The 26281-nt window shown below is 36.8% G+C and overlaps 2 protein-coding genes across 3 annotated transcripts; one reads left to right on the top strand and one right to left on the bottom strand.

Moving 5' to 3' along the window:
• The first annotated feature begins 37 nt into the window (after window positions 1-37).
• Window positions 38-13426, top strand: LOC127424475 (uncharacterized). Of its 2 annotated transcripts, none has more exons than XR_007894476.1 (8): window positions 38-223; window positions 4818-5056; window positions 5496-5559; window positions 5652-5782; window positions 7316-7434; window positions 7911-8043; window positions 8120-8232; window positions 12310-13426. XR_007894476.1 is itself a non-coding variant. In XM_051669742.1 (8 exons), the coding sequence occupies exons 1-8, from the start codon at window positions 160-162 to the stop codon at window positions 12354-12356; spliced, it is 894 nt and encodes a 297-aa protein (XP_051525702.1). In that variant the 5' UTR covers window positions 38-159; the 3' UTR covers window positions 12357-13426. The 2 variants fall into 2 exon arrangements, 1 of the variants encoding a protein (XP_051525702.1); XM_051669742.1 differs by having other exon boundaries at window positions 8136-8232.
• LOC127424476 (rho-related GTP-binding protein RhoA-A) lies at window positions 12599-26267 on the bottom strand. Its single transcript, XM_051669743.1, has 5 exons — window positions 26200-26267; window positions 24784-24939; window positions 22493-22613; window positions 22056-22186; window positions 12599-14318 (listed from the first exon to the last, which is right to left on the bottom strand). Exons 2-5 carry the CDS (start codon window positions 24937-24939, stop codon window positions 14145-14147), a joined length of 582 nt encoding a protein of 193 aa, XP_051525703.1. The 5' UTR covers window positions 26200-26267; the 3' UTR covers window positions 12599-14144.
• Window positions 26268-26281: the final 14 nt, after the last annotated feature.

The following is a 26281-nucleotide window of genomic DNA, read 5'->3' as shown; positions in this document are numbered from 1 at the left end:
ATCAACCAATCAGCGCACACATCAATAGGAACAGCAACAATTGAGGCGAGCATGAAGCCCATGGGTCTGTGACAAATCCGGTACACACACGCGAATACCATAATGCACGATTTATGAACGGAAAATTCATACGGAAACGGAGAAGTCAAACGTCCCAGAATGGCTTCGTGGTCGGAGAAAATGGTGCAACTGCTGCGTCGAATGAACAACTTTCATTTACCAGGTGGGGGAACGTGAAATACATCCATAAATGTCAATAAAAGTCAAACCATATGAATGTCATATAGCATGAATGGAAATGTCATATGGGTTGTTGAAGCGGAACATTTCCATTTACTTGGAAAATTTAGTCTCTTACTTTTGTGTGTGTGTGTGTGTGTGTCTGTCAACATAACGATTTTAGGTAAAAATTTATATGAATAGCCGATATTTAAGATACTTTTAATCTGCACAGTTTCTGCATAGTAAAAAAAAAAAAAAAAAAATTAATGACTTCTTGCGTTAGTAGTTCATTTTAAAGACATATTCAAGGTTCAATAAATGTTAAGCTCAGTCAAAAAAAACATTTATGATATAATGTTGATTGTATGGGGTTATTTTTGTTTCATATTAACATACAGTTGGAAAGATATTTACAAATAAAAAGTTGGTTCACAAATAAATCAGATCAACAAATTAATGTAAGGAGTTTCACAAAAATGAAATGAATTCACAAATATATATATATATATATATATATATATATATATATATATATATATATATATATATATTTTTTTTTTTTTTTTACAAATATTTTTTTTAACTCACAAACACAAATCTGTCCAGCATTCATTTGTGAATCAGGTGCATTTATTTGTGGATCGCTTCCTGTGCATTTGCTGATCGCTACATGCATTTGTCGATTTTGAAACAAATCTAGCATCAATATGTGCACACAAATCTACAAATAGGTGGACTCCACCCATCGTCTACTCAAGCCAATCAGATAATGGCCACATTACCCAGACCAATCGTAGCACGTTCTATCTCAACCAATCATGCTTCATTTTACTATCAGGGCGGGACCAGAGTCACAGAGCTCTCATGAGCATGGAATCAAGCACACACAGATAAGCTACAAGGCCGCAAACTTTTAAAGAAATGGACATCAGAGGAATACTGTGACTTAAGGTTTGTATCATTTTCTCTCAGTTATAAACATGTGTAGTGTCTTGTTAAATGTCGACACCTGAAAATTGCCCATTTGTAGAGTGTACTGATCATTAGCTTTATAGCTAACCTAGCTGACTGTATGAGTCTGCTATTTTAATTTTAATCAAGTTTCTTGACTGAAATGTGTCGTCAAAATCTTTACGCTTAATGTTACATGGCAGATCCAAACAGACACACTACTAGACACTACAAAAGATCAGTAGTACAGATAGTTTCTTTATAAAACATGAATCATATTAGATGATCTTAGGAGCGCAAACCATAAATTAATACCCTATATTACACAGAGTACAAGATCTGCTATGCCAATAATTTGGTTTCACATTATGTTAATATATTTAATAAAAGCAGTTGTAATGTAATACTTATTAGAATTTTGCTTTTAAGCAATTTTGTGTGAATGTTTTAGGAGGTACTATTATGGTGTCCCTTTCTAAAATACAGCATCATGTTCTGACAGTGATAATTGACAAATAGTCAATAGTTCCAGCTCCAATACAGGACACCTTTTAAAATGTGTAATATGAGATTGTTTATATTTCTGTTGTCAGATTTATTTTGTTACAATGTAATGTCTCGAAATGAAAGTGCAATACAAAATTTAAATAAACCGTACATTCTCTTTGGGTTGACTTACTTAACAATGAAAATTCTGTCATTTTTTTAAACCTGTACTATTTAGTTTCTTCTGTGGAATATGAGAATACATTGTAAAATGTAGATGCTGCTAATGAGGCTGAAATGAAAGTGAGGTTGTCAGTCCCTATCATAATTCCTGACATCTCCTTTTGAGTTCCTCCCACAGAAGAAAGTCAGTCATTTGGGTTTGGAACAACATGAATATGAGTATAAATGATAACTCATCTCATTTGACAAAATAATTTTTGTCATTTAGTTGACAAATCTTTTGAATTCTATCAAGGCATTCTGAGGAAAGTAGGCTTTAAAGAGTGTCTGTTTTTAACACATTAAAGCAAGTCTTTTGGCTAAAAGGTATGATTTTCTGGTTACAAATTACAGGTTGTCATGCATGGAACTACAAAAGAATACATTTGAGTACATGTGTTTACACACAAACACTGGAACTTAACATTATAACTAGAGTGCTTGCATTTTGCTAAATGTTTTTGTACATGAACATCCTCATTGCCACGTCATGGTGTTGTATCAGTTGTCTGGGACAGATACTCCTAATCAGGGTAAGAGCATTCTGCACAAATGATTGAAAAAAAATAACAGTTACACGTTAAAATCCATTACTGTATAGAAAAGAACATCTTACACAAACAAGATTGGGCCATGGAGCTTTGTAATGTCTTACCACCAGTAGCACAAAAGTCCCACAACTGTTTCCATTTTTTTGTGATGTGGAGCAGAGAGCACCAGTTCTCCAGTATCCTCGCAACTCTTTTATTATTATTGTTGTCCTCCTGTATCTGGCAGCCCATATAATTCCTGAGTAAATAAGTAAAACATGCATTGTTTTACTGGGTTAACATAATTATTTCTTGTGAGTAACATTGGACTGGTCTGCCATAACTCTTAAGTGCTAAAAATATAAATCCTTTTAAATATTACTAAAATGTTTTATATGTATATATATTAACATAATGTGAAACCAAATTATTGGCATAGCAGATCTTGTACTCTGTGTAATATAGGGGATTAATTTATGGTTTGTGCTCCTAAGATCATCTAATATGATTCATGTTTTATAAAGGCATTATCTGTACTACTGATCTTTTGTAGTGTCTAGTAGTGTGTCTGTTTGGATCTGCCATGTAACATTAAGAGTAAAGCTTTTGATGACACATTTCAGTAAAGAAACTTGATTAAAATTAAAATAGCAGACTCATACAGTCAGCTAGGTTAGCTATAAAGCTAATGATCAGTACACTCTACAAATGGGCAATTTTCAGGTGTCGACATTTAACAAGACACTACACGTTTATAACCGAGAGAAAATGATACGAACCTTAACTAATAGTATTCCTCTGATGATGTCCGTTTCTTTAAAAGTTTGCAGCCTTTGAGTTTATCTGTGTGTGCTTGATTCCATGCTCATGAGAGCTGTGATTCTGGTAGTAAAATGAAGCGTGATTGGTTGAAGATAGAACGTGCTATGATTGGTCTGAGTAATGTGGCTATTATCTGATTGGCTTGAGTAGACGATGGGTGGAGTCCACCTATTTGTAGATTTGTGTGCACACCTTGATGCTAGATTTGTTTCAGAATCGACAAATGCAAGTAGCGATCCGCAAATGCACAGGAAGCGATCCACAAATAAATGTGCACGATTCACAAATGAATGCTGGAGAGATTTGTGTTTGTGAGTTAAAAAATATATTTGTAAATAAATTTTCATTTTATTTATTTGTGAATTCACTTTATTTTTTGTGAAACTCCTTACATATATTTGTGGATCTGATTCAATTTATTTGTGAACCAACTTTCTGTTTGAGAATCTCTTTCCATTTGTTTGTTAATATGAAACAATTCTATCTCAAAATGATTGCCACAAAAAATTATTTTGACTTGTCTCTCCTTGCCTTAAAAAAAGCAAACATCCAGGTTACAGTGAGGCACTTACAATGGAAGTGAATGTGGCCAGTCCGTAAACGTTAAAATACACACTATTTCAAATGTAAAGCCACCAGACGTAAACAATATGCGTGTAGTGTCATAAAATCGCTCGCTAACCTATGCTGTGTTAAGTTATAGCCAAACTTCATTGCCATGACGACGTAACGCTTTAAACCCCGAAACGACTGTAAAAACTGTTTTAAACAATTTACAGCTCAAATAATACACAAGTTTTAACAGACGAATTAATGTAAGTGGTTTATAAGCGTCACATTTCTGCCTTTAAACCCTCCAAATATTGGCCCCATTTACTTCCATTACTAGTGCCTCACTGTAACCTCGATTTTTGCTTCTTCTTTTTTCTTCTTTTTTTTAAGAAAAGGAGGAACAAGTCTAAATAATTTTTTGTGGTAATCAACATTATGCCACAAATGCTGTCGACTGAGATAAACTTGTTTTGAACCCTGAATATTCTTTTAAATAGAAATTTATTTTTATAAGTGCAAATGTTCCATGTAGTCTCATTTACTGTGATGTCATAAATGCTACATGCATAATAACTATTAAATGATGAGCAAAATTCTTTTAAAATAGTTTTAGATGGGAGTATAGCATGTCACACCTCAGGACATGTCTCCAGAAGTATTTCATTACAACTACTCATTTTCCCTGTGCCTTTAATATTTAATGTTTTAAAAAAATGTTTTAATGAAAATTATGTCATCATTTACTCACCCTCGTGTTGTTCCAAACCTGTATGACTTTCTTTTTTCCCTGGAACACAACATTATATGTTAGGCAGAATGTTATGGACTGACAGCCTCAGTCACCATTCATATTAATTGTATGGAAAAAAGAGCAGCAACAGCATTCTTTAAATTTCTCCTCTTGTGTTCCACAAATGAAAGAAAGTAAAATGGTTTGGTGACAATAGGAGGGTAAGTAAATAACAGAATTCTAATTTGTGGAATTTTAACTATCCCTTGAATGACACAAAGCAATGCATTCTTTTATTCCAGGTTCCAGTTTAGAGAGCTGTCTACGTTTTGAGGTGGCTGGAGAGCAAGTGGGTTGGGTTCCCCCCAAAGTAGCATCAATTCTTGGTCATTTTCCTTCTGTCTTTAGGCCATACGGGAGCGCTATAACCTTATGCTCCAGTCTTGACACTTTTGAGAGCAGATCAGTGGCTGTGGATGAGGTACTGCAGGAGTTGAGGAGAGAGGCAACATTCACCTGTCTCATAGGCTGGAGAGATGAGGTAAGACTAATGGTATGGCTTTAAAGGGATAGTTCACCCAAAAATGAAAATTCCATCATCATTTGCTCTCCCTCATGTTGTTCCAAACCCCTATGACTTTCTTTCTTCCATGGAACACAAAATGAGATGTTAGGTAGAATGTTAGCTATTAGTTAGCTATAAGTCACTATTCACTTTCATTGCATCTTTTTTTCTGTCCATACAATGAAAGTGACTTATATTCTCCTAAAATCTCCTTTTGTGTTCCAAAGCAAAAAAGAAAGTCATAGGGGTTTGGAACAACACGAGGATGAGTACATGATGACATAATTGCTATTTTGGGTGAATGTCCCTTTAACTCATCACCCATCTTCATTATTACCTTTACAGCTCCTCACTGTTTTTATCCAAAAATGTCAGTTCCTCCATGCAACATTATCAGAGGGCATCTTCTTTTCAGCAATACGCAGTGATGCCCAGATACTGCGACCCTCCGCTCATGTATATGGAGAGAGCAGCAACAAGTAAGTCAATGAAATGTTCATTCTGTGCTTATACAGTAATTTAGCATAGACAAAGTGACATCATTTATATAATGGATAATGCCCCAACACAGGTTTATTTGGAGTGAAACAGTACGGTGTCCATATCAATGGCTACACCCGTGATTCGAGTGGAAATCTCAATATGTGGCTGGCACGACGGTCTCTGACCAAACAGACATATCCAGGAAGATTGGACAATATGGTACTAAGTGGCAGCATAGTAATCAACTATAAATATTACATGTATACATATCTTAAAGGGATAGTTCACCCAAAAATGGAAATTCTGTCATAATATACTAAGCCTCATGTTGTTCTAAACATTTATGACTTTTTCTTGCCTTCAGAAGACTTGAAATATGTTGCACAAGTCACATGGTCTACTTTTATGTAACTATTGTGGTCCTTTTTAAGCCTTAAAGTGAGTCACTATCAACTGCCACTGTATTGAAAAGATAGACCAGGTTATTCATTCATATTCTTTCATTTTGTGTTCCGCATAAGAAAGAAAGTAGTGTGGTTTTGGAACAACGTGAGGGTGAGGAATAAAATGAGAGAATTTTCATTTTTGGTCGAACTACTACATTAATACATTACACATTACATATTTCACTGCATACTGTATAAAATCTTTATCGCTTCATGTAGTTGTTGGGAGACAGAGTTTGGGAGATTTCTGAAATATGGACTCAGGTTAAAGGTAATGAGTATATAATATCTGTGCCACCAAACAGAATTGCTTAAATATCATCCAAAATAACTGTTTTCCCAGACACTCCTACCGTCCCTTCCATCCTACCTGCCATTGTTTGCCAGATTGGTCAGTTGCCCGCTTAAAGGGATAGTTCACCCAAAAGTTAAAATTCTCTCATCATTTACTCACCCTGATGCCATCCCAGATGTGTATGACTTTCTTTCTTCTGCTGAACACAAACAAAGATTTTTACAAGAATATTTCAGCTTTGTAGGTGCACACAATGCAAGTGAACAGTGGCCAGAACTCTGAACGTCCAAAAAGCACATAAAAGCATCTTAAAAGTAATCCATAAGACTCCAGTGGGTAAATCTATCTTCAGAAGCGATATGATATGTGTGGGTGAGAAACAGATTTATATTTACGTCCTTTTACTATAAATTCTCCTCCCTGCCCATTAGGTGGTGATATGCACAAAGAATGTGAATCACCAAAAACAAAAGAAGAATGTGAAAGTGGAGAAATAGTAAAAAGTAAAAAAGGACTTAAATAATCTGTTTCTCACTCGCACCTATGATATCGCTTCTCACAACGGATTTATGGATCACTGGAGTCTTATGGATTACTTTTATGCTGTCTTTGTGTTTTTGGAGCTTCAAAATGTTGGTACCCATTCACTTGCATTGTGAGGAACGAAATATACTCCTTAAAATCTTCGTTTGTGTTCTGCAGAAGACAGAAAGTCATACACATCTTGGATGGCATGAGGATGGGTAAATAATGAGATAATTTTCATTTTTGGGTGAACTATTCCTTTAACAGCTCACTACAGATAACCCTGCCCCAAAGTTATGTCATTGGTTGAAATAGAAGTTGGACCTTTCAAACATCACAATGCCAAAGTTACTCTTTTCAGTCAACCTATAAATGGCTTATTGTTGTTTCTGCATATTGAACTGGGATGGAAGAAATAATTTTAACATTTAATAAATTACACACCAAAAGTTTTGGGGTTGAATTGTACCTCTGATCTCATTACAGGCAGCTGGGGGGCTGGCAGCAGGCTGTAGTGTCAGGCATACCATGGTAAAAGAGTGTGAAGAAGAGGCCTGCATCCCTCCAGGCCTGGCAGAGCAAGCGCGCCCTGTGGGAACTGTGAGGTGCATAATCTTGTTTCTTCATTTTTGTCCTGCTATTTAGTTTAGGTAATTTAAAAAATATATTTACAACGCATCCTAAAGCATGAAAGAAATGAGTAACTGGTAAATTACTAATATGCTTGTTACAGTTTTTTTCCTATTCAAAACCATCCCGACATCAAGGGTAGATTTTAACATCCCTCTCAACTCAATTTTAAAAGAGATTGATTAATACAGCAGAGATGCCAGATATAACTACCAACTGGCAGGTTTCCAAGGAAATGTTTAGAGCGCTCAACACGAGTGAATAGAAGATGACCACAATTCACATTTTGAAAAGGCCCAAAATATATCAGTGTGATCAATGGAAGACAGTGAGTGTCTGTCACAGGCAAGATTTCTGCCTGGAAACAGTTTGCTATGTTTAGCTCAATTGAAAGAAGTTCTGCAATCTTGAATCTTCAATTCACGTCCCCCTCTGTCTCTTCTCTCTGTAGCTACACCTACGAAGATGACGAAGGAGTATTTCCTGAGTGCCAATTTGTCTTTGACTTAGAGTTGCCTCTCAATTTCCAGCCTCACATTGGATATGGGGAAGTGCAAGCTTTTTACTACTACCCCATTGAGAAGGTGAAGGAATGTCACTAATTTGAGGTTATGAAGGTTTGAATGACATGTGATGTCTTCTGCATAAACTAGTAAGTAGCATGCATCGTTTTCAGGTCAGAGATCTTCTAGTCAGTGAGGAGTTCAAGCCAAACTGTGCCATGGTGGTTCTGGACTTCCTCATCAGACATGCCATCATAGAGCCAGACTCAGGTTTGTAACACACATGAGGTCAGATGGGGGATCAAAATGAAGAGGATTATGTTCTCACTTGGTCTGCTAGAGAGTATTGGGTGAATCTCACAAAATGTCTATAGGTCATATTTAGTAACAGACCAATATTCGGTTATTATACATTTACATTTATTCATTTCGCAGATGCTTTATTTTGCGTTTTTTTGGCATCTGTAGATAACCATGTTGGCCGATTATCAAGAGTGTTAACTTTCCCTTATGTCAGTTCCAAAATGTACCAATCGATTTGTCAGTGGAGAGTAAACAATTTCTGTTTTCAAGGTTATTTTTTTTCAAGTTTTTTCAAGTATTTTGTATGACAGAATTGTTCATTTAACTTGAGAAATGTTGTGTATATCTGATTGGCTGTTATGAAATAGTATTATGTATATCAACATTTATATCGGCCATCCTGCACTCTTGACTCTAGATATCGCTATCGGCCATTCAAAAACCCATATTCATCAACCAGTAGTCATATTTCACGCCTAAAAAAAAAGAAGCTATTTTTCAAGAAAACTATGCTTATTTTTAAGACCTTTAAGATTTTTTGCATTGTGAGATTATTTTCATGACAATCACGCATATTTAACCTGCTCTTCCATTGTCAGTAGCCAACTATAGTTTAATATACTTTATATATATATATATATATATATATATATATATATATATATATATATATATATATATATACACACACACACACACACACACACACACACACACACACACACACACACACACACTGGCAGCCAAAAGTTTGGAATAATGTACAGATTTTGCTCTTATGGAAAGAAATTGTTACTTTTATTCACCAAAGTGGCATACAACTGATCACAATGTATAGTCAGGACATTAATAATGTGAAAAAATACTATTACAGTTTGAAAATATTTAGTTAAACTACTTCAAAGAATTCTCATCAAAAAATCCTCCACGTGCAGCAATGACAGCTTTGCAGATCCTTGGCATTCTAGCTGTCAGTTTGTCCAGATATTCTGGTGACATTTCACCCCACGCTTCCTGTAGCACTTGCCATAGATGTGGCTGTCTTATCGGGCACTTCTCAGTCTACTGATCCCACAAAAACTCAATGGGGTTAAGATCCATAACACTTTTTTCCAATTATCTGTTGTCCAATGTCTGTGTTTCTTTGCCCACTGTAACCTTTTCTTTTTGTTTTTCTGTTTCAAAAATGGCTTTTTCTTTGCAATTCTTCCCATAAGGCCTGCACCCCTGAGTCTTCTCTTTACTGTTGTACATGAAACTGGTGTTGAGCGGGTAGAATTCAATGAAGCTGTCAGCTGAGGACATGTGAGGCATCTATTTCTCAAACTAGAGACTCTGATGTACTTATCCTCTTGTTTAGTTGTACATCTGGCCTTCCACATCTCTTTCTGTCCTTGTTAGAGCCAGTTGTCCTTTGTCTTTGAAGACTGTAGTGTACACCTTTGTAAGAAATCTTCAGTTTTTTGGCAATTTCAAGCATTGTATAGCCTTCATTCCTTAAAACAATTATTGACTGATGAGTTTCTAGAGAAAGCTGTTTCTTTTTTGCCATTTTTGACCTAATATTGACCTTAAGAAATGCCAGTCTATTGCATACTGTGGCAACTCAAAAACAAAGACATTAATTTAACGAACCAAATAGCTTTCAGCTGTGTTTGATATAATGGCAAGTGATTTTCTAGTATCAAATTAGCAATTTAGCATGATCACTCAAGTATAAGGTGTTGGGGTGCCTGGGTAGCTCAGCGAATAAAGACGCTGAATACCACCCCTGGAGTCGCAAGTTCGAATCCAGGGCGTGCTGAGTGACTCCAGCCAGGTCTCCTAAGCAGTAAAATTGGCCCGGTTGCTAGGGAGGGTAGAGTCACATGGAGTAACCTCCTCGTGGTCGTTATAATGTGGTTTGCTCTCTGTGGGGCGCATGGTGTGTTGTGCGTGGATGCCATGGAGAATAGCATGAAGCCTCCACACATGCTATGTCTCCATGGTAACCGCTCAACAAGCTGCGTGATAAGATGTGCGGATTGACGGTCTCAGACATGGAGGCAGCTGAGATTCGTCCTCTGCCACCTGGATTGAGGCGAGTCACTACGCCACCACAAGGACTTAGAGCATATTGGGAATTGGGCATTCCAAATTGGGGAGAAAAAGAGGAGAAAATACCCCCCGCCTCCCCCCCAAAAAGGATAAGGTGTTGGAGTGATGGCTGCTGGAAATGGGGCCTGTCTAGATTTGATCAAAAATGACTTTTTTGTATATATAAAAAAGTGTATATACACTGGCAGCCAAAAGTTTGGAATAATGTGCAGATTTTGCTGTTTCGGAAGTAAATTGGTACTTCAGTTCACCACAGTGGCATTCAACTGATCACAAAGTATAGTCAGGACATTACTTATGTAAAAAATACAGCACCATCACTATTTGAAAAAAGTAATTTTTGATCAAATCTAGACAGGCCCCATTTCCAGCAGCCATCACTCCAACACCTTATCCTTGAGTAATCATGCTAAATTGCTAATTTGGTACTAGAAATTACTTGCCATTATATCAAACACAGTTGAAAGCTATTTGGTTTGTTAGATGAAGCTTAACATTGTCTTTGTGTTTGTTTTTGAGTTGCTACAGTATGCAATAGACTGGCATGTCTTAAGGTCAATATTAGGTCAAAAATTATAAAAAAAGAAACAGCTTTCTCTAGAAACTCATCAGTCAATCATTGTTTTGAGGAATGAAGGCTATACAATGCTTGAAATTGCCAAAAAACGGAAGATTTCATACAAAGGTGTACACTACAGTCTTTAAAGACAAAAGAACAACTGGTTCTAACAAGGACAGAAAGAGATGTGGACAGCCAGATGTAAAACTAAACAAGAGGATAAGTACATCAGAGTCTCTAGTTTGAGAAATAGACGTCTCACATGTCCTCAGCTGACAGCTTCATTGAATTGTACCCGCTCAACACCAGTTTCATGTTCAACAGTAAAGAGAAGACTCAGGGGTGCAGGCCTTATGGGAAGAATTGCAAAGAAAAAGACACTTTTGAAACAGAAAAACAAAAAGAAAATGTTAGAGTGGGCAAAGAAACACAGACATTGGACAACAGATAATTGGAAAAGAGTGTTATGGATCTTAACCCCATTGAGCTTTTGTGGGATCAGCTAGACTGTAAGGTGCGTGAGAAGTGCCCGACAAGACAGCCACATCTATGGCAAGTGCAACAGGAAACGTGGGGTGAAATGTCACCTGAGTATCTGGACAAACTGACAGCTGGAATGCCAAGGATCTGCAAAGCTGTCATTGCTGCACATGGAGGATTTTTTGATGAGAACTCTTTGAAGTAGTTTAAGAAGTTCTGAACATTTTTTTCAAATTGTAATAGTAATTTTTCACATTATTAATGTTCTGACTATACATTGTGATCAGTTGAATGCCACTTTGGTGAATAAAAGTACAAATTTCTTTCCATAAGAGCAAAATCTGTACATTATTCCAAACTTTTGGCTGCCTGTGTGTGTGTGTGTGTGTGTATATATATATATATATATATATATATATATATATATATATATAAAATTTGCCTTTTATAGTACATTCACATACAGTAATGAGAATCGTCCTGTCTGGACACAATGATTTTGACTTCCATACCATCAATCATACTACCTTGATCTATACATTAAATATACACTACACCCATTAAGGCCTATTACCTTGATGTATACTATAACTTTTTTTTTATTGTATTACAGTAATGAGAATTTGATTTTGTTTTCCACAATACAGTGAATTTGGGGGGTGGAGGATTCATTAAAAAAATTATGTCAAAATATGAAAAACCTTAACCATTCCACAAATAAGCTGCCTTTATGCACAAATGATTTTATTTTTTTCATTTGATTTTGGGGTATAATATGACCTGGACATTTCTTCATTAGATTCACTCAGCAATTAAAATTTGATAGAATGTTATACCTATTACACACTTTTAAATGACAAGCCAAACATGATAGAGGATGTGACTGTTATTTTTTCCTCATTTTTCAGAGCCCTATTATCACGAATTTGTAGCTGGATTGCACAGATCACTATAAAGACTGACAGATGGTTATAGATTCTGGACAACCTGCAACAGTTTGGTATTTTTGTTATCTACCTCCATTTTTCATTCTTTTAACTAATGTGAACTCTTGTTTACTAACACACTTCTATAATGTCTGGAAAAGAAATTATATATTGTACATGATCATCAACATTTTCATTCCAATTTTCAATCATATTTAATTTTCATCAACATATCATTGAGAACAGACATAAAATGAAGACCCAAGCAAAATTACCCTATAAGAATTTATTTTTTCAATACATTTCAAATGAGTCTGTCAAAATCCAAAGATGCACTGGTATACAAAAGATAATTGATGCATCAAAGGCTCTTTTTTTCTTACAATGAAATGCAGAATCTCTCCTAAGAAATGACTTGCATTTAATAATATGGCATTAAACAACTCTCTCAAAATCATTTTCGCTACAGTTTTCCTTCTTTATTTCTTTTAAAACTTTTAAATTCTAAGATACTAGAATTTGTAAAATATGCAAAAAATTATGTAGTATAGCCAGTAGAATTTCACAAAAAATAAAAATAAAAGGAAGTACAGGAGAGGAGGTGAACAATAAAAATAAAACAAATGGAGTGAAAATGGAGGGAGTTTCTCATTTATACAGTGAGAAATAAACAAATATTACATTTATTTCTGCACACCAAATAAAAACCTGTCATGCAGGTAAGAGAAATATGTGAAAATTAGATGTTTACGCAAAACACTGTCACCTAGTAGAAAACTTGTATATATTGCCAAAATTGAACAGTGTCTGAAAGTCAACATATAGAACTGAAGTCACATCTGTAGTTTTGCTTTGAGCTCCAATAGTGCTGATTAACCCTGTTTTTTTTTGTTTTTTTTCATTACAGTACATCAGCAAGCACATAAAATAATCACAAAAAGGTGAATTTGTATCATCATTGCATTTTACTTTGAATTTTATAGGCAAATTGCATATATATAGAATTCTTATTGGAAAAAGGAATTGTAAGACTACAACTACTTCCAACTCTTTTTAACCAGAGACTAAGTGTAATTTTGACAGGACAGGAGGGCACAAAGGAACCAGTTGTATTAACCAACAGTATTATCATGTTAAAGTAGAAAAAAAAAAAAACAACAAAAAAAAAAGAATTGTTAAACAGAAAATTGTATTACAAAGTACAGGCATAAATGATTTACATAAGACGGCACATGTTCCCTGGGAGGTTTATAAAGGGGATCATGGGAGTATTACATCATGTGGCCAAAAAACAACCCCCTGCTTGACATGTAGTATACACAATGTGGAGCACTAACTAATGCCTTATACACCCTGAATGTGTTCTTTGTGTTCTTGCTAACTATGTTGCGCTTCTAACCTGAAGATATGGTATGGGCCAAAGAGTACATCACAAACAACCCCACCCCAAAAGCAATCAGTGATTGTGAGCTACTGTGAAACCACGTCAATCTTTACCCTACTAACACAATATCCTTAGCTTATGATCAGTCTGAAGGCTTAAGGTCAACTAGTCTTGATTTGAAAGAGGACTGATGTTAAACATATTGGCCATAAAAATGTCAAAGTCCCTTTTTGCCAGTACAGTTGTCCCTACTATCTTCTGTTGTTTCCTTTGGCCTGGATTGAAAATGACCCTCCCTGACACCCCGAGTACGTAATTAACACTGGGGGCATTTCTTCCCTCTATTTGCGCCCTTTATAGAGCTTTCATTTTCCTTGGCCTAGTTTGGTTACCCCTTTCCCTCCCTCTTTCTTTTCCTCTTCCTCCCAGTACTCTATAGCAAAGCACAGGCATTCTTCTTGCCACGTTTCTTGGCTTGGAGCGCCGCTCTTGTGGCCATTTCGAACACTTCTCTCACACCCTCCTTAGTTTTAGCAGAACACTCCAGATAGCCAAACGCATTGATTCGATTAGCCATGTCTCGCCCTTCCTCTGGTTTAACTGGTTCCTGTTCAGGAAGAAACCATTTACAGGGCATTAGCACACCTCATTTAAAAAATATATATATAATAACATAAAAGTATAAAAGCATTACAACAATTCCGTTTCCATTATTTTTATGTTGTTTAATCAGTTTGTATGTTATTTCCATGTAAATGTAGTTATGTTCAAGATGTTAAATGACTTGACAAGTGCAGTTTTCCCTTCTGTGTTGAAATATTTCCTATTGAAACAGGTAGTTGTGGTGTGAAATATAAAAAGGGCTCATCCCTGTCTCTTTTTTTTTTATTTTTATTATAGCCAACAGCCTTTAGTTGACGACACAACCAAGAACTATGATGTGCTACTTGATATTGCTTGTCAGAGTCAGGTGGTGTTGGGGGAGGGAACATGCTCATTTTAGAAAGCATATGACTGGACGATCAAATGCTCTCTCTCTCTCTCTATATATACAGGTGCATCTCAATAAATTAGAATGTCGTGGAAATGTTCATTTATTTCAGTAATTCAACTCAAATTGTGAAACTCGTGTATTAAATAAATTCAATGCACACAGACTGAAGTAGTTTAAGTCTTTGGTTCTTTTAATTGTGATGATTTTGGCTCACATTTAACAAAAACCCACCAATTCACTATCTCAAAAAATTAGAATACATCATAAGACCAATAAAAAAAACATTTTTAGTGAATTGTTGGCCTTCTGGAAAGTATGTTCATTTACTGTATATGTACTCAACACTTGGTAGGGGCTCCTTTTGCTTTAATTACTGCCTCAATTCGGCATGGCATGGAGGTGATCAGTTTGTGGCACTGCTGAGGTGGTATGGAAGCCCAGGTTTCTTTGACAGTGGCCTTCAGCTCATCTGCATTTTTTGGTCTCTTGTTTCTCATTTTCCTCTTGACAATACCCCATAGATTCTCTATGGGGTTCAGGTCTGGTGAGTTTGCTGGCCAGTCAAGCACACCAACACCATGGTCATTTAACCAACTTTTGGTGCTTTTGGCAGTGTGGGCAGGTGCCAAATCCTGCTGGAAAATGAAATCAGCATCTTTAAAAAGCTGGTCAGCAGAAGGAAGCATGAAGTGCTCCAAAATTTCTTGGTAAACGGGTGCAGTGACTTTGGTTTTCAAAAAACACAATGGACCAACACCAGCAGATGACATTGCACCCCAAATCATCACAGACTGTGGAAACTTAACACTGGACTTCAAGCAACTTGGGCTATGAGCTTCTCCACCCTTCCTCCAGACTCTAGGACCTTGGTTTCCAAATGAAATACAAAACTTGCTCTCATCAGAAAAGAGGACTTTGGAACACTGGGCAACAGTCCAGTTTTTCTTCTCCATAGCCCAGGTAAGACGCCTCTGATGTTGTCTGTGGTTCAGGAGTGGCTTAACAAGAGGAATACGACAACTGTAGCCAAATTCCTTGACATGTCTGTGTGTGGTGGCTCTTGATGACTTGACCCCAGCCTCAGTCCATTCCTTGTGAAGTTCACCCAAATTCTTGAATCGATTTTGCTTGACAATCCTCATACGGCTGCGGTTCTCTCGGTTGGTTGTGCATCTTTTTCTTCCACACTTTTTCCTTCCACTCAACTTTCTGTTTACATGCTTGGATACAGCACTCTGTGAACAGCCAGCTTCTTTGGCAATGAATGTTTGTGGCTTACCCTCCTTGTGAAGGGTGTCAATGATTGTCTTCTGGACAACTGTCAGATCAGCAGTCTTCCCCATGATTGTGTAGCCTAGTGAACCAAACTGAGAGACCATTTTGAAGGCTCAGGAAACCTTTGCAGGTGTTTTGAACTGATTAGCTGATTGGCATGTCACCATATTCTAATTTTTTGAGATAGTGAATTGGTGGGTTTTTGTTAAATGTGAGCCAAAATCATCACAATTAAAAGAACCAAAGACTTAAACTACTTCAGTCTGTGTGCACTGAATTTATTTAATACACGAGTTTCACAATTTGAGTTGAATTACAGAAATAAATGAACTTTTCCAAGACATTCTAATTTATTGAGATGCACCTGTATATATTTATACACTGGTGGCCAAAAGTTTGGAATAATGTACAGATTTTACTCTGATGGAAAGAAATTGTTACTCAACTTATCACAATGTATAGTCAGGTTATTAATAACATGAAAAATTAAACTAATTTAAACTACTTCAAAGAGTTCTCATCAAAAAGCAATGACAGCTTTGAAGATCCTTGGCATTCTAGCTGTCAGTTTGTCCAGATACTCAGGTGACATTTCACCCCACGTTTCCTGTAGCACTTGCCATAGATGTGGCTGTCTTGTCGGGCACTTCTCATGCACCTTACAGTCTAGCTGATCCCACAAAAGCTCAATGGGGTTAAGATCCATAACGCTCTTTTCCAATTATCTGCAGTCCAATGTCTGTGTTTCTTTGCCCACTCTAACCTTTTCTTTTTGTTTTTCTGTTTCAAAAGTGGCTTTTTCTTTGCAATTCTTCCCATAAGGCCTGTAGTCCTGAGTCTTCTCTTTACTGTTGTACATGAAACTGGTGTTGAGCGGGTAGAATTCAATGAAGCTGTCAGCTGAGGACATGTGAGACGTCTATTTCTCAAACTAGAGACTCTGATGTACTTATCCTCTTGTTTAGTTGTACATCTGGCCTTCCACGTCTCTTTCTGTCCTTGTTAGAGCCAGTTGTCCTTTATCTTTGAAGACTGTAGTGTACACCTTTTTATGAAATCTTCAGTTTTTTGGCAATTTCAAGCATTGTATAGCCTTCATTCCTCAAAACAATGATTGACTGATGAGTTTCTAGAGAAAGCTTTTATTTTGTGCCATTTTTGACCTAATATTGACCTTAACACATGCCAGTCTATTGCATACTGTGGCAACTCAAAAAGAAACACAATGTTAAGCTTCATTTAACAAACCAAATAGATTTCAACTGTGTTTGATATAATGGCAAGTGATTTTCTAGTACCAAATTAGCAATTTATCATGATTACTCAAGGATAAGGTGCTGAAGTGATGGCTGCTGGAAATGAGGCCTGTCTAGATTTGATCAAAAATAACTTTTTTTCAAATAGTGATGGTGCTGTTTTTACATCAGTAATGTTCTGACTATACTTTGTGATCAGATGAATGGCACTTTGGTGAATTAAAGGACCAATTTCCTTCCGAAACAGCAAAATCTGTACATTATTCCAACCTTTTGGCCACCAGTGTGTGTGTGTGGTGTGTGTGTGTGTGTGTATGTGTATATATATATATATATATATAAAAACACACACACATATACAGCTCTGGAAAAAATAAAGAGACCACTGCAGAATTGTCAGTTTCTCTGGATTTACTATTTATAGGTATGTGTTTGAGTAAAATTAACATTTTTGTTTTATTTTATAAAGTACTGAAAACATTTCTCCCAAATTCCAAATAAAAATATCGGTGATGATCTGGGGGTTCTTCAGCAAGGCTGGAATCGGGCAGATTCGTCTTTGTGAAGGAAGCATGAATCAAGCCACTTACAAGATTATCCTGGAAGAAAACTTGCTTCCTTCTGCTCTGACAATGTTCCCCAACTCTGAGGATTGGTTTTTCCAGCAGGACAATGCTCCATGCCACACAGCCAGGTCAATCAAGGTGTGGATGGAGGACCACCGGATCAAGACCCTGTCATGGCCAGCCCAATCTCCAGACCTGAACTCCAATGAAAACCTCTGGAATGTGATCAAGAGGAAGATGGATGGCCACAAGCCATCATACAAAGCCAAGCTGCTTGAATTTTTGCGCCAGGAGTGGCATAATGTCACCCAACAGCAATGTGAAAGACTGGTAGAGAGCATGCCAACACACATGAAAGCTGTGATTGAAAGTCAGGGTTATTCCACCAAATATTGATTTCTGAACACTTCCTAAGTTAAAACATTAGTTTTGTGTTGTTTAAAAATGAATATTAACTTTTTCTTTGCATTATTGGATGCATCTTTTTTGTTAGTTTGACCAGTTTTCTGCAAATAAATGCTCTAAATGACAATATTTTTTATTTGGGAGAAATGTTGTCAGTACTTTTTTTAGAATAAAACAAAAATGTTCATTTTACTCAAACACATACCTATAAATAGTAAATCCAGAGAAACTGATAATTTTGCAGTGGTCTCAATTTTTTCCAGAGCTGTATATATATTCTCGAAAGAGAAAGACTGTACATTTTAAATATGGACTAAAAGCCACAAAACCCGCATTTTGATTTCATGGATAGAGTCTTTAACTCCTGTCAAAACTAGGATATACCAGTCCATGCTAACAATGACTAAGTTTCCATCCAGGGATTTTTTGTGGAAAAAGGTTTTAGCGCATCAAAATAAAGCTGATGGAAATGCAAATTATCTTCAAAATTCCACAAGTGTCGACATAATATTTTTCAGTTTAAGTTTAGTGCATAAATCCTATGTGGACACGTCAATTATCGGGAAAACTGTTTTTTTGTTGAGAAAAATGGCATTAATGCAAAAAAGTAGTGTCACATGACAGAGTTTACATCACATTTGTCCTTACAACAAACAGCATAATGGAGAGGTAACCTACACTTGGACTGATGAGGAGACTCAAGTTTTCCTCAATTTCTTTAAATGACACATTAACTTTATTCTTGATGGAAGTTTTTTCAGACTTTTTATGGACTGCGCATTCCCGAGATGTTAAAGATTATGCTGTGTTTGACCAAAACGGCAGGTAAAAAAAAAAAAAATGTTAATCTGCACTGTCCAGCCTGTAAGCCTTATTTATGGTTGTTTAAATTCTCCAAGTGTCTGAAGTGGATGTTGGCCAACGAGAAGACGCACTTCCTTTTTGTTGTATTGCAATAACAGACAAACAAAAAGAGAAATAAAATTCAGCACCAAGGGGATATAACAATCATGCCAAAATAATTAAGCGAATATAAAAATATAGGCTACATAAGAGAAAAGGGATATGAAGGGAGTAATTAACGTAATTAAGAGAAATAAATCATAAGTGTATGGATATACAGCTGAAGTCAGAAGTTTACATACACTTAGGTTGAAGTCATTAAAACACATTTTTTAACCACTCCACAGATTTCATATTAGCAAACTATAGTTTTGGCAAGTCATTTAGGACATCTACTTTGTGCATGACATGAGTAATTTTTCCAACATTTGTTTTACACACACAGAAATTCGTTCACACTTTCCAAGTTTTTATGTTTTGTTTGTTTTTTTTTTGGAAGAGGTGGAAAGAGTTTTCATGTAAATTCCAACATCTCATTGAAAAAACGACTGCAGATTACATTGGCTGTTATGTATAGACTAATGCAGTGTTTCTCAAGCATTTCATACTATCAAGTGCTTATTTACACATGTAAAAGAAAAAGAAATTATTATTTTTTTTTTTAGAAAAATAAGAAAAGAACATAAGCACATAATTTTGTGATTTAAGAAAAGTGAAGAGGAGTGTTGAGGTTTTTATGTGTTGTTCGGACATCGTAGCCCCACGTTTAACATATTTTCTGCAGGGACAAATAAAATTACATAATGTGAATGGACTGTCCATATTTTAATTCAGGAGTGTAATATAGGATTACAGGCTCACTACTGCCACCAGTTCTGTTGTAATTTGCCAAAGTATTCCAATCAACTTCTATTAATCCCAGATGCAGATGAGCTACTTCTCCAATTCCACATCGAATTCTGATATTTCCTGCTATTGCAATTATGTGAAATTAAACAGTAAGCTAGCCAATTTCAATAAATTGTCTCAATACTCTACATTTTACACAAATGTGAGGACATCTGGGACCTGAAAGGTCGGCTACAATTTGCGATATACACAAAATTCTGTATGGAAACAGCTCAAGGGCAGATTTCTTTTGCACTAAACCAAAACTCATGCGACAAAGTGCTTTTTTAAGAATAACATCATGATGCACACCATTTTATCGGTAAAAGGCCATTTGAATGGAAACGAGCAGGAGGCGGCAGCAATTTTCACAAAAATGTTTTTACCATTTTCACTTTGTCGATAACAGTATAGTGCAAAAAGTGGAAGGAAACTTAGTTAATGAAGATGGTTTTACCAATAAGACGATTTGGGCTGTCAATCAATTACATTTTTTAATTGAATGAATTACATGCTATGCCAGTTAATTATCTGAATAAATCGCAAATATCAATATTTGCAGAGAAAGGCCCCAAATAAAATTATTCTATATCTAATGATTAAATAATTATAATATATAGTAAATATAATAATTTAAATAATACAATACATTATTTGGCAGAAGAGTAAAGCTTCGATTAGAAAATACAAAAGTGGGTTTAGAAGGCAATGTATTACTTCCATATCACTGAACATATGCCTGTCTTTGGCCTACAGTCCACAGAGATCCATTTTTGCAACTGAATTCGTCAATCTGTCTGAGGTAGACTTATAAAAGCTTTTCTTTTGTTTTTTATTTTTTTCACCCAATTTGGAATGCCCAGTTCCCAGCGCGCTTTTAAGTCCTCGTGGTCACGTAGTGATTCGCCTCAATCCAGGTGGCGGAGGATGAATCCGTGTTGCCTCCGCATCTGAGACCATCAGCCCATGCATCTTATCACATGGCTTGTTGAGCGTGTTGCCACGGAGACATAGCGCGTGTGGAGGCTTCACGCCATCCACCGCGGCATCCATGCTCAACTCACCACACGCCCCACCGAGAATGAACCACATTATAGCGACCAAGAGGAGGTTACCCCATGTGACTCTACTCTCCCTAGCAACCGGGCCAATTTGGTTGCTTAGGAGACCTGGCTGGAGTTACTTAGCATGCCCTGGGATTCGAACTAGTGAGCTAGTGAACTCCAGGGGTGGTAGCCAGTGTCTTCTACCACTGAGCTTTCCAGGCTTTTAAAAGCTTTTCTAAGAACGCATCTATATACACATGCATCAAACGGACGCTTTTGAAGCGTCCCACTTTGATTGCATCATAAACGCAGCATTTTTAGGACCCTGCCAATTTAAACACTTTCCTGGACTTTCGGCTTCATCATACCACGTTGGTGGAATGACCTTCCCAACTCCATCCGTGAAGCTGACTCACTTTCTGTCTTTAAAATACGGCTAAAAACACATCTTTTCCATGAGCACTTAACAAGTCACTAAAAAAATAAAATTAAAAAATGTCCTTGTTGCAATTTAATCTGTTTTGAATGCTATTCTGATGCTAGTGAAATTTTGTAATATGGCACTTTTCATACCACTGTCTCCTTAAGATGATTTGCTTATGTGTTCCTCTTTTGTAAGTCGCTTTGGATAAAAGCGTCTGCCAAATGAATAAATGTAAATGTAAACAGTTTAGTCTCGAGATCATTGCATTCAGAGTTGCATTGCATCCAGCTGTGTTTGAACACAAGAACGTGTCCTCATCTTGAGCTGTCTCCTGTCAATGTGGTTTGTTGCCCGTACAGAAATGTGTTGCCTGTACAGCTGAAGTTGTGCTCACTGCCCCCTGCTGACTAAAATTCGTAAAAACATGAAGGTGGTACTTAAAACTTAAATTGCTTTGATGCATGATTAATTGCCTTAATTTAATGTGCTCTTTTTAAATATAATTTAACGTAAAGAATTAATGTGTTAAATTGACAGCCCTATTAAAAAATAACTATTTAAAAAATAAAAAAAAAATAAAAAAATTATATATATATAAAATGTCAGGTTCAGGATAGGAGTTAGCACACAAACACACATGCACACACCTGTTTCATCTTGAGCAGCTCCCGTCGAGTATGATCATCATTCCGTAAATCTTTTTTATTACCCACCAGAATTATTGGAACATTTGGACAGAAATGTTTCACCTCCGGCGTCCATTTTTCAGGGATATTCTCTGTGTGAATACAGTAAGTTTTTAGATACAGCGAACCCAGAATAGAACAATTCAGTCCTTAAAACATTAGGTAAGAATTACATACAAATATGGACAGAACAAAGTGAATAATAAAGGATTAATGTTACATTTTAATGTTAAATATAATTTCATAACTTAATAACATTTAATAAAATCAGCTAATCTAATATAGATTACAATCACAATTAGGCCCATATATGATTCAGTAAAAATATTACTAATGAATAAAATCTGAAAAATATAAAGACTGGCCACTGGAGAGCTTAGCGTCACCGATTATCTTACCCAGACTGTCAGGGCTGTCTATGGAAAAGCACATAAGGATGACATCGGTGTCTGGGTAGGACAGGGGCCTCAGTCTGTCATAGTCCTCTTGTCCAGCTGTGTCCCATAGAGCCAGCTCCACCTGCCACCAAAAATATGCATACATGTAATAAAAAACAATTTCACAGATGTGCACAATGTCCAACAACTTAAGGCCCCAGCACACTTGCATAGAAGTTTTTCTTCGTTCTTCGCTCAGAGCCCAAAAGAAGTTCAAAACAGCTGAGCAACGACATACTGTTTGTGAACATTCAGATACTGGCCACAACCGCTATGGGAGGCGTTTTAAAGGAACATTTAAATGAGGATGCTCAAGACTACATGTTAAACATTAAAATGAGTTATCAATGACTTCATGCCTCATTCTTTAAATAGAATTCAGACAAGATCAGTAAAAAAGGCTTTTTAACCACTCGATAATGATTTTAAATAAGATATGCAGTAGAAAATGCATAACTTGTCTTGTTTACATTCAGAATTCATAGCACTAATACACTATACGTGGCCATAATACACCGATCAGCCACAACATTAAAACCACCTGCCTAATATTGTGTAGGTCCTCCTCATGCCGCCAAAACAGTGCCAACCATTTGGCACCAACAATCATCCATGTGATTATCTAATCAGTCAATCATGTGCCAGCAGTGCAGTGCATAAAATCATGCAGATACGGGTCAGGAGCTTCAGTTAATGTTCACATCAACCATCAGAATGGGGAAAAAAATTTGATCTCAGTGATTTGGACCATGGCATGATTGTTGGTGCGAGATGGGCTGGTTTGAGTATTTCTGTAACCGCTGATCTCCTGGGATTTTCACAGTTGCCTCCGCATCTGAGACCGTCAATCCGCGCATCTTATCACGTGGCTTGTAGAGCACATTACCGCGGAGACATAGCGTGTGTGGAGGCTTCACGCTATTCTCCACGGCATCCACGCACAACTCACCACGTGCCCCACCGAGAGCGAGAACCACATTATAGTGACCGTGAGGAGGTTACCCCATGTGACTCTACCCTCCCTAGCAACCGGGCCAATTTGGTTGCTTAAGAGACCTGGCTGGAGTCACTCAGCACGCCCTGGATTCAAACTCGTGACTCCAGGGGTGGTAGTCAGCGTCTTTACTCGCTGAGCTACCCAGGCCCCGACTCATCCCTCCTTTTAAAAATAAGCAAAAATCTGGGTTACAGTGAGGCACCTAAAATGGAAGTGAATGGGGGCCAATTTTTGAACGTTAAAATACTCACTTATTCAAAAGTATAGCCACAAGACATAAACAATATGTGTGTAAACATGATTTTAGTGTGATAAAATCACTTACTAACCTTTTCTATATAAAGTTATAGCCAATTTTACAACTTTGTTGCCATGATGATGTAATATCAACTAACCCTAAAATGACTGTAAAATGTCCATTTAAACAACTTTACAGTACAAATAATACATGGGTTTCAACAGAAGAATTAATGGAAGAGTTTCAACAGAAGAATTAATGGCTTTTATAAAATTTTAAGCTTCACATTTCTGCCTTTAAACCCTCCAAATTTGGCCCCCATTCACTTCCATTGTAAGTGCCTCACTGTAACCTGTATATTTGCTTTTTTTAAAGAAAAGAACGGACAAGTCTAAATAATTTTTTGTGGTAATCAACATTATGCCACAAATGCTGTCGATTGAGCTTAACTTGTATTGAACCCGGAATATTCCTTTAAAAAAAATAATACAAATCACATGACAAGGTCTTGGAAAATGTCTATATGCAAACAGACATCCAGATGTAGGTAAATTTGCACCAGCTCGCTAATAATAACTCTGCATGCCAATGTGTTCATGTTGACTGATCTTAACTGACTGAACAGGAATTAGCTGTTGGCCTCAAAGTAGGTGCCTACCGATGATGTGGACCAATGTCAGTAAGAAGGAGTTAAGCAGCCGGTAAGACGTTTTCCTGAAAGTTTGCCCTGGCGAGCTGTTACGAACCACCAGAATGAATGCAAAAACACCTTCGTTTTGGGCAGATTTTTTTTCTAAATTGCATCACACACGTTCATTCTTCGATTTCGTAGGAAGTGTGCAGGAGCCTTTAAGTCAACCACATATAAGATTCATTGAAATTTAACTCAACAAAAAATGAAAATGAAGGAAGGCCATACAGTAACAATCAGAGGAAGTTGTTCAAACTTTGACAAAAACTATGTGTGCTACAATAATTAGTTTCAGCGCTGACATAGGATTGTATAGACATTCTCACCTGTTTGCCATCCACCTCAATATCAGCAACATAGTTCTCGAACACTGTGGGTACATAGACCTCAGGAAACTGGTCTTTACTGAAAACGATGAGTAAACACGTTTTTCCACATGCTCCATCACCAACGATTACAAGCTTCTTACGAATTGCAGCCATCTGTCATAAGATGAAAGGATCAGCTAGTAATTACAGGATGCAGTTGTTTCTACACTGGAATTAGCAACAGTTTATTATATAGATTCAACTTTTATTTGATAAAGAGGGGAATGTTCCTGTCTGGCCCACTGCTCTCCTCTACTGTTTCATACTGAAGAATAATTTTATGTGGTAATATTTTCTACTGCTATTCCTGGAGAAATTACAGCAGGGTCTTTTACAACTAAGATTGTATTATTTACCCATGATATTTAGAAATATCTATATTGCCAGAAGCCTGAAACATAAACGTTTCAAAATACTAGAACACTTGGAATATAAAAACAGGTAAGCTTTAAACAATTCTATGGTGCTTTGTGAAACAGATGTCATATAAAAAATTAAATATATCATGCACAATTTCATGCCATGTGCCTATTTTTATGTATATATTAATATTTCAGCCATTTCATTGATCTGTACACTGGGTTCTTGTGTTATAGCTCTGCAGCATTAACCCCTCCCTCTCTCTCTCACACACACACACACACACACACACACACACCTCAGCTGCTGTCACAACACACCGCACCCTGCTCAAAACACTGATCAATGCAAATAAAACACACTTTGAAGCGTTCCATATTTCCCACAGTAATTCAGACACTATAAGAGCACATACAAAGCAGATATGTCTCCAAGTTATTGTCGCTGTGTGTGACCTTATATAGTTTTACACTGATTAAAGCACTGATTTAACAAACCACTGATTCAACAAGAGATCCAGAGGGAAGGGAGCTACATCTGATGGCTTAATCATTGATAAAATAGCTCTTTGAAATGTCTAAATGTTGTGTTGAGTGTTTTGAGAGGTGGCGATTATTAAGAGCCGCATGTCTGCGCCAAACTGGATCAGTCCTCCCCGGTTTACTCCCTTTGCTAACTGGGACGTCTGATCTCACGCCAAATTAAGTGCCGACACGGGCAGCATTTGACTTGTATTGAATCTACACCACAAATTAACACCTGCATCAAACTTTCTGTACGTGTTATTGTCATTATCGTCGGAGTTTAAGGCGAATATAAACTCATGTTGTTTTTCCGTTTCCGTCATCATCACACTTAGCCTGTTAGCACAGAGCTAGCTGGAAGTAAAACGCGTCTATTAAATCACTCGAGCGGCTTTTAAATGTCTAATGAGCTGTCTTGTGTCTTGAACGTATGGGAAATTAATTATTATATCGATCAGCAGTACCGGAGGTGTTTTGTGTGAGTATTTACCGTTTTCGTCTCAGATGTCCTCGCGTTCTTTCTTTTTTCCTGTACGACCCAATGCCCCGCCCCGCAGACGGTGCTACGTCAC

Source organism: Myxocyprinus asiaticus, chromosome 33, assembly GCF_019703515.2.
Source record: "Myxocyprinus asiaticus isolate MX2 ecotype Aquarium Trade chromosome 33, UBuf_Myxa_2, whole genome shotgun sequence".
In the NCBI taxonomy this organism is placed as follows: domain Eukaryota; kingdom Metazoa; phylum Chordata; class Actinopteri; order Cypriniformes; family Catostomidae; genus Myxocyprinus; species Myxocyprinus asiaticus.
The sequence above is the reverse complement of the archived record's forward strand: the minus strand, read 5'-3'. Positions and strand labels throughout refer to the sequence as shown.

Bases quoted from the DNA above. Each gene is read 5' to 3' on its own strand.
- LOC127424475 (XM_051669742.1), top strand. From the start codon at position 160: ATGGCTTCGTGGTCGGAGAAAATGGTGCAACTGCTGCGTCGAATGAAC. The intron at 7,435-7,910 runs GTGCATAATCTT...TTCTCTCTGTAG, and splicing joins CGCCCTGTGGGAACTGTGAG to CTACACCTACGAAGATGACG. The intron at 8,044-8,135 runs GTGAAGGAATGT...CATCGTTTTCAG, and splicing joins ACTACTACCCCATTGAGAAG to GTCAGAGATCTTCTAGTCAG.
- LOC127424476 (XM_051669743.1), bottom strand. From the start codon at position 24,939: ATGGCTGCAATTCGTAAGAAGCTTGTAATCGTTGGTGATGGAGCATGT. The intron at 22,614-24,783 runs GTGAGAATGTCT...TTTTGGTGGCAG, and splicing joins TTGAGGTGGATGGCAAACAG to GTGGAGCTGGCTCTATGGGA. The intron at 22,187-22,492 runs GTAAGATAATCG...GTATTCACACAG, and splicing joins AGACAGCCCTGACAGTCTGG to AGAATATCCCTGAAAAATGG.